The following is a 12,247-nucleotide window of genomic DNA, read 5'->3' as shown; positions in this document are numbered from 1 at the left end:
AGTGTAACAAATACTAGCATGAAGATATAAAAATTAAACCCATTTCAAACAGGAATCCCTTTAACAGTATCAGGCAAGCCCCTGTGGATGCCGGGCACTCCTTGCTCATGCTGGGTCTGCTTTTTTTCCTACTGGCTCCATTTCTTAACTTCTGTTCTTCTCCATTGTCTTTTTCTGGTGATGTCAGGTACAGTAGATGTCTTAGGCAGCAGTTTACCATGATTATTCACACAACAGAAAAGAACCTACAAGGGAGCTCCTAAAACATGCTTGGAATAATTTTCCAGATATTTACGAAGCCCAGCCAAGTAACGTCACTCCTGGTTCAAAAATCTGAAATCATTTGGTTCTGAGAAATCTCATGATTCCTAGACTTGTGATTAAAAACAACTTTTAAAAAATTGTGTATTAACAGTTTAGCATTTAGTTAGCCAGATAAGTTAAACACACTTTTATTCATGTACTTTGCCACTGTCACTATAATTTAATCACAGAAATTTTATTTTATTTTTTTTAGAGATTTTATTTTTTTATTCGACAGAGATAGAGACAGCCAGCAGAGAGGGAACACAAGCAGGGGGAGTGGGAGAGGAAGAAGCAGGCTCATAGCAGAGGAGCCTGATGTGGGGCTCGATCCCATAACGCCGGGATCACGCCCTGAGCCCAAGGCAGACGCCCAACCGCTGTGCCACCCAGGCGCCCCAGAAATTTTAAAAACTAGAAAAGGCCAAATAAAATCTGTTTATTTGTTTGTTTGTAAGAGAGGGAAAGAGAGAGCTCAATGGGGGGGAGTTGGGGGGGGAGGGCAGAGGGCTAGGGAGAAGAGAGAATCTTACGCAGGCTCGAGCTCAGCGCGATTTCATGACCCTGAGATCTTGACCTGAGCCGAAATCAAGAGTCGGATGCTTAACCGACCGAGCCACCCAGTTGCCCCTAAATTTGATGTTTAGCAGTCTCAACACTAATATACACTTTTGTCCTTAGTTTTTCTAATTTTGTGTTAGTCCAGTAAAAACATGATAGGTATATTAAATAAAATAAGGCTAAAGGTATCCGAGAAGAAAGTCGGAAGCCCCACATGAAATTGAGTATACACTGTTTTAGGCCCTGTACTTTCCATGCAGCTGGTTAGTGTAGATCCAAGACCCATGATGGTGAAAGGATTTGAGGTTAAAAATGCGTCTTTGTAGCGGTAGTGCATCTGCCATCACAGACGTTGCCTAAGACTACTGCTTTTGCTGTTCAGTTTCTTCTGACTTTCTTATTTAACCAGCAGCTGCTTTATCAGTTTGGGTATGAGAAAAGATAGTAGTTTATGTTGAAGGCACAAAACATTTTATCCTTACTTAGTGATACGTTTTACTATAGGTTGCTTTTTGTAATGATTCCTTTTTTCTTTTTTCTTCTCTTATTCTGCCATTCATCTCACCAAAAACAAAATAAAATTCACCTACAACAAACAAAACTCTAGGTTTTAGAGTCTTTGCCAGAAGATGTAGGGTTTAACATAGAAATAAAATGGATCTGTCAACAGAGGGTAAGTAATCCTTAATGTAACACCTTCTTCCTCTCTCCCCCTCATTTCTTAAATGCGTTTGTTTCCATCTCCTTATTTTAATGGAAAAGTGATGCTGAAATCTTACTGTGGCTTCTTCCAACATTATTGTACCTTTTTAATAAAGCGTACTATATCCATACAATATAATATGTGAGTACTTAAAAGTAGTGATGAATGTATTGTATAAATTTTAATTTACGTGTGTCTCATGTGCACATTAATATGGATGGTTTCTGGATATAATTATAAAATGAACAGTGAAAACTGGACAGTTAACTTTATAACTGATTAGTTTTTGTTTTCTTATTCTCCATCTAAACATGTATTTTAAATAATTCCCTAAGCAGTTTTCTGTTAAGTGGCAGTAGTAGCTAGTAATAGTTAACCAAGAAAAGAAATTTCTGCAGGTGTGTTTTAAGTCATTCCCAGATTTAGTCATTTTTTTGTTCAACAGTTCATATTGAAAAGCTGCTGTGAGTGAGGCATTTTGTGGGTGCTGGATTCAAGTTGTGAACAAACAGAATAATACCTTGCCTTCTTGGAACTTAGAGTCTCGTTGAGGAAAACAGTTATCTATTGAATATATCAGATGGAGATATGTATAAATGGTTGGGATGCATGGTAAGAGGGTTGTTGGCCCTGGGGGATGCTGAAAGTGGTTAATTCAGGTATGATTGGGCAATCAGAGCAATATCCTGGAATTTGTTTTGGTCAGAATAATGTGCCCTCAAATATAACTGCCTTCAAGTATTGCCTTCTGAGTAGCTGTTCATGATAAGCTGTTCCCAGTTAACATAGTGATTTTTCTTAATAAGTGATTTTTAGTTTTCTGTGCTTTTAGGATTATTTTAATGACTAATATGTAAAACATCTAATATTTGAATATCAACAGGCTCTCATTCTCTTAGCTATATTTAGAGAATATTTTTATTATTTGTTGAGAGTACTTGATAATGTCTTAAGAGTCAAAGAATGAGGTTTTTAATTAATAATTAATAATTACCTGGGTTTTAGCAGGGTGGGGCACCTGGGTGTCTCAGTTGGTTGAGCAGCCAACTCTTGATCTCAACTCAGGTCTTGATCTCCGAGTCATGACTTCAAGCCCCTCGTTGGGCTCCACACTGGGCATGGAACCTACTTAAAAAAAAAATTACCTGGGTTTTTTTGGTAATGAATCAGCAAACGAAGTCCTTTTGTCTTAAAGTTCATGAAGATTGCATAAATGTATTTTTTAAGATTTTATTTGAGAGAGAGCGAGAATGAGCATGGGGTGGGGGGGAGGAGGGAGAGGGAGACGCAGACTCCCTGCTGAGCGAGGAGCCTGCCGCAGGGCTCAATCCCAGGATCCTGAGATCATGACTGAGCCGGAGTCAGAAGTTTAACTGACTGATCCACCCAGGCACCCCTATATAAAAATATTTTAACGTCAGTAGAGTGCAGATTTCCAGAGTTTTAGCTTTTATTTTGTTAACTTTATTAAAGCAAAAGTTTACTGATGGTATAATCACTTTGTCTGTAAGTGTCTCTACCTGAGTTATGACAGCTGCATTATCGCTAAGTAGCTGCGTGATCTTGGGCAAAAGTTACTTCATCCTTTCAGGCCTTTGCTTTCCTCATGTGAAGTAAGAGTTGGGTTAGATGTTCCCAAGATTTTTTTCTGGCACTGTGATTCTAGGGTATCTAATGGCTTTTATTTTCCTGTTTATTTCTTCCACATAGGATGGAATGTGGGATGGTAACTTATCAACATATTTTGACATGAATCTGTTTTTGGATATAATTTTAAAAACTGTCTTAGAAAATTCTGGGAAGAGGAGAATAGTGTTTTCTTCATTTGATGCAGATATTTGCACGATGTGAGTATTTTCACCGTACTCTTAGACAGTAGCTGGGACTTAGGGTACAAAGATTGTGGTTGGAGGTAGGGAGGTTGCCTGGACTTCACCCTTGACGACCTCTCAGTTAAGTTACATATATTTCCACATCCCTTCAGGGCTACCTACAGGATGCCCTCCCAGCTCCGCCAGTGAACTCCACACCCACTGGGTCCTAGTGCCTCACACCCTGTGTTTTGTTTTATAGGCATGTGACATCCTCCTTACCAAATTGTAAGCCCTCAAGGGCTTTCTTGTCACCCATTTCTGAAAATATTTTAGCTCTTGTATAGAATGATTTAAAATTTTTCTTTTTTTGATTGAAAGGTACAGTACATGTTCTTCATGGTGATTATATCAGTAACGGGATTATTCTCTTTTTGGGGGAGGTGGTTTCTTTATATTTTTAGAGTTTCCTGAAATTCTAAAACAATATGTTAGAATTCTATCCCTGATGAGAAGTATTTTTAAATTGTCTTTTTTAGGGTTCGGCAGAAGCAGAACAAATACCCCATATTATTTTTGACTCAAGGAAAATCTGATATTTACCCTGAACTCATGGACCTCAGATCTCGGACAACCCCCATTGCGATGAGCTTTGCACAGTTTGAAAACCTACTGGTAAGTTATGCTTGATGTTTTTTTATTAATATTATTTTAATTTTTTAAGAAACGTCTTAGAGTAGTAGTAGTAAATTTTCATGTTATTTTACACATCTCATTTGTTAGTTTTGACACATTTATAACAAGCTGAGAGCTCCACTTAAATAAGGATATTAGATCTTAGAATGAAATGCAGTTTAAATGAACAACAAAATATTTTCTTGTGGGCCTAGTTAAGTAAGTTTTTATAGTTTTCTGAGTGGATTTTATGAGTCATCTAAAATGGCTAGACTGTAAATTTGTTTGATAAAATACATTGGAAGAAAAAGTTCTAATATTTTTCTCTGCCCACTCTCCTTTGGGGAACATTACTGATGTAGAGTATGACCGTTTAGCACTTGCAGTTAATAAGTTACTTTTTCATGAGTAACTTATTTTCTTCTTTTAGGGAATAAATGCACATACTGAAGACCTGCTCAGAAACCCGTCCTATATTCAGGAGGCAAAAGCTAAGGGACTAGTCATATTCTGCTGGGGCGATGATACCAACGATCCCGAAAACAGAAAGAAACTGAAGGAACTTGGAGTTAATGGTCTAATTTATGATAGGTATTTGTTTTTCATGAAAAGTTTTCATGGATTGTTAGAAAAAAATAGTTTTATAAAATTAAAAATAATATTAAACTTAGTTAAGTTAAAATTCTGTAGTTCAGCCTGAGGTTTATGTTAACATTTGTCTGTGGAATTTTTCGAACTCTGGAGTATAGCACAACCAATGTGGGAAGCTTATTAAACATTTGGATGACCGGGCTCTACACCAGATGTACTGTCATCTTGGGGGTGTGGGGGTTGTCTCCCACAGACCTCTTTGCACCAACTTTCTTGGGGATCTCATCCAGTTCTGTGGCTCTTCATACCTTTATTCTTCAATTTTTGTATCTCCAACTTTTGTCTTTTTCCCCTGACCTCTTAAATTTTTATATCCAGCTATTAACCCTATCCTTTCTGTAGACTTCCTGATTTCAGTATAAATGACAACTCTGTCTTTCCGGTTTCTCAGTCCAAATCCTTGGAGTTTTTCCTCGCTCTGTTCTTAAACTCATATGCTAAAACCAGTCAGACAGAATCTTGTTGATTCTGTCTTCTGAATATATCCTGAATGTATCCACTCACCATATTTACTGTTGTCACTCTCTGCTAAGGCACCTCATTTCTCATGTGGCTTATTGAAGTCCGTCTGCTGACTGTCCACTCCTCTATCTCTGCTTCCTTGCTATCTGTTCTCAGCACAGCAGCCAGAGGGGAGCCTGTTCTAACTGAAGTCAGATCCTGTTATTGCTTAAAACTCTCCCACGGTTCTCTTTGTCACCTAGAGTAAAATCCAAGGTCCTTCCAAGGCCCCACATGAGCTGATTCCCATCTTTCTTCCTCAGCTCCCACCCCAACACACCCACACAAACATAAGCTCCATGAGGACAGGCTCTTTGCCTGTTTTGTTCTCTCTTGTATCTCCAAAAGTTAGAACGATGTGTGATACACGGTAGGGGTTCAAATATTTGTTGAAAAAAGTTTTTTCCTTTTTTTATAAGCTCCCTAGGTGTTTTTGATAACAAGTTTGAGAGCCACTAATCTGAGAGATGAAAAGATTGCTTAATATAAAGAAATTTTGGGTTAGAAGGGATGTCATTTAGTCTGCTGGGGGTTAACAGGCTTGCTAATACTTGAGCAACATCATATAAAGAGTAAGTGATGAAATTCTTACCAGGCCTGCTTTAGAGAATACTTTCCTTGGGTTTAGTTCACTTTACTGCTTGTCTTATGTAGTTAATATCACCACTTATAATAGACAATTCCAACTCATTAAAGGAAGATAAAATTTTTACAGTAACCATTTGAAACAAGTGCTGGCTTTAGCAAAATTTTTGAAGAATATTTCTTTGAGGAGGAGGAAGGAATGATGGCAAATATTTTCAGGCAAGAAAATGTGAGACATACTATGTATGACTTTGTAGGGTGTACAGGTTTTAGACAAATCCTTTGAAGGGCCTTACTTGGTTGGAGCCAAACTGTGACATGTAATGGAGAACAGGAAGATACTTTGTGATATAAAAGGCCGTGAAGAAAGTGAGTTCTTCCTGGCTCACAGTCAATAAGAACACTTTTATTTTTTTTAAAGATTTTATTTATTTATTTGACAGAGAGACAGCCAGCGAGAGAGGGAACACAGGCAGGGGGAGTGGGAGAGAGAAAAGCAGGCTCCCAGTGGAGGAGCCTGATGTGGGGCTCGATCCCAGGACTCTGGGATCACACCCTGATCCAAAGGCAGACGCTTAACAACTGAGCCACCCAGGCGCCCCAATATGAATACTTTTAAAGAGGAAGCATTGAGTTGGTTTTTGATAGTGGCTAAGTTTGCTTTGACAGGTTTTGAGTTTTAGGCAGAAGCAATAGCGTGACTCAGGGCAGGACTGTGTTGAAGGTGTGGAAGACATTGAGGAGACAGCTCAGGACGGGGTGTTTACTCTTGAAAGTTTTTTGTTTTTGTTTTTTTTAACGTTTTAATCAAAAGAGCTGTGTGTGTGTGTGTGTATGCAATGTTTACAATAAAAACCAGCAGTCCCTCTGCCTATCCCTTTCATCGTTTTTAGCGGAGTTCCTGGGCGCAAATGTTTTTGTATTTTTTTGAGAGAGAGTGTGTGAGCGGCACATGTAAGCACGGGGTGGGGGTCAGAAGGAGAGGGAGAGAGAATCTTAAGCAAGCTCCATGCCCAGTGTGTGGAGCCTGACTCGGGGCTCAGTCTCATGACCCTGAGATGACAACCAAAGCCAAAGTCATGCTTAACCAACTGAGCCATCCAGGTGCCCCGCCCTCATGTTTTTTTTAATCTGTTTCTTCTGGTACTTAATGTGCTTATGCTATTATTTTTTTAATATCAAATCTAGACATAATAGAGAAGGTTTTGAACGATTAGTGATTTTTGGAGCCTTTGATCTGTTTTACGTTGGGGAGAATCGTTGATGAGAGTGGGTATTTTAGTTGGTCAAAACTGATCTTTTATAAAGGCAGTGACACATTGTAGATTTTACATTTAATCATGGTTTTGTGCTATGTTTGATTTGCTGATATATTTGGGGGTTTTGCATTTGTGATAATGAGTAAGATGACCTTTAATTTACCTTTCTCAACTGGTTGTTGTCTCATTTTGGTATGGGGAAAATTCTTGCCTCATAGAGTAATTAGGCAATATTTCCTTTTTTTATAAAAAAATTACTGTGTCTGCTCAAATGATTAAAAAATAAATCTAGTAACAGACACCCATGTTTAAAGTAAAGAACATTATTAGATTTGAAGTCTCCCATATGCCTCTCCCTAATTCAGTTCCTTTATCTCCTCCCTCAGATATAACTGCTTATCAAATTACTATTCTCATAGTAAAAATTTTTAATTATTTCTATCACTAAGTAATATAGCATTCTTTAAACTTTATTTATACTTTTTTCCCACTTGTTATAATGTTCTTAAAATTTATTTGTTGTATATAGCTATAATTTATTCATATTTTTGGCTATATAATATTCATGACTATGTTTCTTTCACAGTTCTGTATGAGAACATTTAGGTAGTTGCCAAGTTTTTGCTTTTGTAGTGTTTGCTGTAAACGTTGTTGAACCAGGCCTTCTGGAATACATGTGTAAATTTTCTCTAGGGCAATGACTTTCAAACCTTTTTGACCCAACCCAGTTAGAAATGCATTCTGCCTTGTGACACAGTGCACACGTCTACAAGTATGTACCTGAAACAGAATTTTAAAAATAATGGCCCTTGGATATTTTCTGTTTGTATGTGTACTTTTGAAATGCTAGTCCATTTTGCCACTGGCCTTCACCTTTTTAAACGCTAGTCGTAACTTTCCAAACATGTTTTGCAACCCATCGTAAGGCATCTGTCTATGGGTCAGGTATTGGAAGTACATCAGGAATCGGGTCCTCTGGAGTGGGTGGTTCTGTATTCTTTGGTTCTGTACCCATTGTAGCCTGCTGCCAGTTCTCAGGAGTAGGCCAGTGCATAGTAAACTGTCATGTGGACATCCGGACATCAGCACATGGTTAAGACAAGCCACATATTCTGATTCAGGCTTGCTCGGGCACTCAGTCCTTAGGCTATGGTGCTGGTCGAGTGGCAGTGGCTGTCTTGGAGTGAGAGTCCTTCACACGCCTGCCTTTTCACTCAGACTGCTCCAGTGTAGACTCACTGACTTACTTGGGTACCAGTGTCATCCTGAGTGAAGACTGCTCCCTGACCGTTCCTGTGTCAGAGCTCCCATCTCCTGTAGTCCTGATCTTTTTCACTTTCCTGTCATTTTTATGGAACACATCCTTCAGCATCTTCTTGAGCAAGGGAGGACATAAGGAAGGTACATGTTTGGTCTTGCGTGCCTGGAAGTATTGTGACTGGGCCTAAAATTTTGTGTTAGAAATCATCTTCTTGTAGAATTTTAAAAGCATTTCTCCGTCGCATTCACAGTTTCAGTGTTACTGTTGAGGAGTGTGAAGCCACGTTGATTCTTGTTCCCACACGTGTGATTTCTTTGTTTCCTGTCTGGAAGCTTGCAGAGTCGTCTTTTTGACACCAGTGCTGGAAAATTTCATAGAGATGGATCTTGGTGTGGGTCTGGTTTCATCCCTTGTGCTGGGCACGCAGCAGCCCATTTAATCTGTTGCTATATGTCCTTTGAAGATGCAAAGATTTTGTGAATTATTCTTTGATTTTTGTCTCTTCTGTTTTTCTGGGTTTTTTCCCTCCGCCTTTATAGAAATCCTTTAGTTGACGTACTAGTCACTCTTGGGCCAGACTTCTGATTCTCTTATGTTTTCTCCTATTTTCTACTTTTGTCTTTTTGCTCTACTTTAAAACATTTCACCAGCCTTATCATCCACTGTTTGATTGAGTTTTTTCTGTCTTTTTTCCTCTGAATGCTTTTTTCCTCTCTATATAACATCCTGTTTTGGTTCAGTGAACTATTTCTGTGAAGGCATCAAGGACTTTTTTTTTTTTTTTTTGGTCTTTGGAATTTTCTTCTCTTTGACTCACTATCTTACATGTTAGAAGCTTTCCTCAGTTGTTTGGAACTCTTTGCCTGCTTCTCATGGTAAGAAATTGGGATCTAAAAAGCTTGTTGGAGGCTCTGAGTGTGTGAAGTGGGGCTTGTTAACTTGGATTTCACTGTGGGGTGATCTGGGTGGCCTGTTTGGTCATACTTCTGATGTCAGTAGATTTAGAACTTTACTTTTTGGCTGACCAGATTCCTCACAGAAGAATCTATATAAACTACCTAGAGGATCCAGCTCTGGCTCCCAGGGTTCTTGGGATTCAGGTAAGGGAAGAGAGCTGGGGAAGGGAGGGCATGTCTCTGAATTTTGCATGTGTTATATGTATGGACTGTCTCTAATTCCCCTGGTGCTGGTGGCTTTTGTAAAATGCCCACACCCTCCCTCGCCTGGTGGTCCAGTCCTCCATTCCGCCTGGTGGTCCAGTCCTTCATTCCGAGAGATTTCCTGTTAAGTTCTCGAAATCAGCCTGAGTGGGGGAGTGGGGTGCGGGCAGCCTCCAGGGCAGGAAGTTAGGAGGAAGGGAGGTGCTTACTGCTGCTCAGAGCCTTCACTCACCCTCCCTGTTTTAGCTGCCCCCCTCCCCCCTTCCCCAGTTCTAGGGGAATCTGGCGCTGCTTTTAACTCAGCCTTTTCATGTTTTCCACTACTGGCTTGTGATTTGGCCTTTTCCGTCGTGCTCACTGAAACACTTTGTTATTACCTATGCACCTGTTTTCCAGCTTCCAAAATTTTGTTGCTGTGTCTCTGTTGTTTTTTTTTTTCCCCATATGCATGGATTCTTTTTTAATCCCTTTGTTTTCTTTTTAATGGGATATACAGGAAAAGTATTTGCTTCTGTTTTCGGTCTGCTATCTTGACCCAGGGGTCACTTCTCATTCTCTAGAAATTCTTTCCTACCGTGATGTCACCACGACCTCTGTTGTAGTAGCACCTCACATGAGTTGCCTGGCCTCACATTTAGGCCTGGAAGGCCATCCTCTCTCTGTGCTGCCGTTGTCACATGGGGCTTTTTCTGGCCTCTCAACTATGGGTCCCTCGGCCTGGGCTGCACAACTTTAGGACGGTTCTCACAGTGCAGATCTTCAGTGCTTTGAAGTCACAACTGGGTATGAATTCCAACTCTGACTCTTAATAGCTTCCCATCTGTAAAATACAGCATTGCCGACTGATTGGCTTGGAGAGAAGATACCCGAAGAATCAATCACTAGTAAACTACAGGTTTATTTCATTTTCTGATTCAGTTGCTTTGTAATCCGTTCTTCATTATGGGCACAAAAGGAAATGCCGCTATTCTGCGTTGTTGGAAAGATGGAGGAGATGTATTTTTAAATTGAACTGATACTTAGGTCTTTTAAAAGGGAGGGGGGCAATTGTGCTATGGCTGTTCCAGGCATTCTGTAATCAAATCATCCTGAAAAGGCTAAGTCAGACAGGTCTTAAGTAAACCGTAAAATTACACTATTTTATGTGTTTTGTGTTTGTTTCATCATAGGATATACGATTGGATGCCTGAACAGCCAAATATATTCCAAGTGGAGCAGTTGGAACGCCTGAAGCAAGAATTGCCAGAGCTTAAGAGCTGTTTGTGTCCCACTGTTAGCCGTTTTGTCCCCTCGTCTTTGTGTGGGGAGCCTGATATCCATGTGGATGCCAACGGCATCGATAGCGTGGAGAGTGCTTAGTTTTTATTGGGCAGAGGCCATCTGGGGGCAGGCACCGCTGCTCTGGTATTCACTTTCCATTGAGCACCGTTTCTCTATGCCTTCTCGGTTTCTCAGTCCAATGAAGCAATAATGAAGGATTTCACTCTTTCACTACGATTCTTGCTAAACTTTCAAGTATGCTATTTAAATCACTTGGCCAGGTATAATTACCAGTCTCTTTACAATGAGAAAATTTATTGGTTGGCAAACATATTATATTAAACTAAATATATAAACATATAACGTTAAACAGATGTTCATTAAAAGCATAGTGCTTTGAAATTAACTCTATAAATATCTTATATTTACAGTTCCTACAGCTTTCATTTGATCAGATCCGAAACATTTAGCACTTGAGGAACACGACTATGCAGAATTATACCTGACCATGGAAAAAATAAGTACCTCAAATGCATGCATTTGCACTGGTGATTCCAACTGCACAAATCTTTGTGCCATCTATGTATATATGTATTTTTTACATGGATTGACATGCACAGACACCATTTTCATTCAGTATGAACCTTGAGGCTGCTGCCATTCTCCCACTTAACCAAACCAATGCCTGTGTAAACAGCCTGGAGGTGATCCTTGAAAACTTGTTTCATAAGTCTTTCAGAAGTTGTTTTGCATAAATGTTAAAAGTTTCAAAATGCTGCAGGGTAATTTAATGTATAAACTATCAGAAGTATGTACTGCATACTTAATAGAGTAGATCATAATGTATAAATTCTATTCAGTGCATGCTTTAGGTTTTAAGCATGAGATTGTACACGTTTACTGTAAGTCCTTGCATCTGTGGTGCTAGGTGAGTGTGAGAAGATGTCAAGGACTGAAAATATGTTGTTCCCTTAAAAAAAAAAAAACTGTAGGCATTTTCAGTATGCTTATTTTAAGTCTCTCACTACCTATTACACACCATTGCTTTGTGGGTTTGTTTTGTGTGTTGTGCAGTAGTTAAATCCCCATGCAGAAAAATAAATGTTCTGAATTCTCATACTGGTATTCTTTATTGGTTAATGTACATCAGGCATGTAATTTATTTAGAACTGTGGAAGATCCTTCTAAATGTGGATGCATGGCTTTAGGGTTATGCTAAGGTTTCTTTCATTAGATGCTGATTGTTTGGGCATAACTGTAACTTAAGAATGAATGTTAAATAAAATATACAGATTTATTTTCTTCCTTATAAAACGAAATTTCAAGAAGGTATTACTTTTATAGAATTGATTCTCTAATTTTGTTATGAGAAGTTGGAATTTAGGAATTGGAATCCTACCCTACAGTTATGGTTTATTTGCATCTACCTTTGACTGCACGTTCTTCACTAGGTAATTTATTCAGGCATTGACGTATTTTAGCACTAGCTGAAAACCTAAGACTTGGAATTACACGTT

General features: G+C 39.0%; 1 protein-coding gene across 3 annotated transcripts in view; it reads left to right on the top strand.

The window, feature by feature from the left end:
- The window catches only part of GPCPD1 (glycerophosphocholine phosphodiesterase 1), a 50,739-nt gene extending 38,890 nt beyond the window's left edge, over positions 1–11,849 (top strand). For 2 of the 3 annotated variants that reach the window (XM_034640775.1, XM_034640774.1), the window contains 4 exons: positions 3,278–3,414; positions 3,918–4,053; positions 4,484–4,644; positions 10,640–11,849. In XM_034640775.1, the coding sequence (XP_034496666.1) occupies positions 3,278–3,414; positions 3,918–4,053; positions 4,484–4,644; positions 10,640–10,829 (624 nt within the window). In that variant the 3' untranslated portion in view covers positions 10,830–11,849. Of the gene's footprint in view, positions 1–1,471; positions 1,538–3,277; positions 3,415–3,917; positions 4,054–4,483; positions 4,645–10,639 lie in introns of all 3 variants that reach the window. The other variant, XM_034640773.1, reaches the window with a different exon arrangement.
- The last annotated feature ends 398 nt before the right edge of the window (positions 11,850–12,247 follow it).

Source organism: Ailuropoda melanoleuca, chromosome 13 (assembly GCF_002007445.2).
Source record: "Ailuropoda melanoleuca isolate Jingjing chromosome 13, ASM200744v2, whole genome shotgun sequence".
Lineage (NCBI taxonomy): Eukaryota > Metazoa > Chordata > Mammalia > Carnivora > Ursidae > Ailuropoda > Ailuropoda melanoleuca.
The sequence above is the reverse complement of the archived record's forward strand: the minus strand, read 5'-3'. Positions and strand labels throughout refer to the sequence as shown.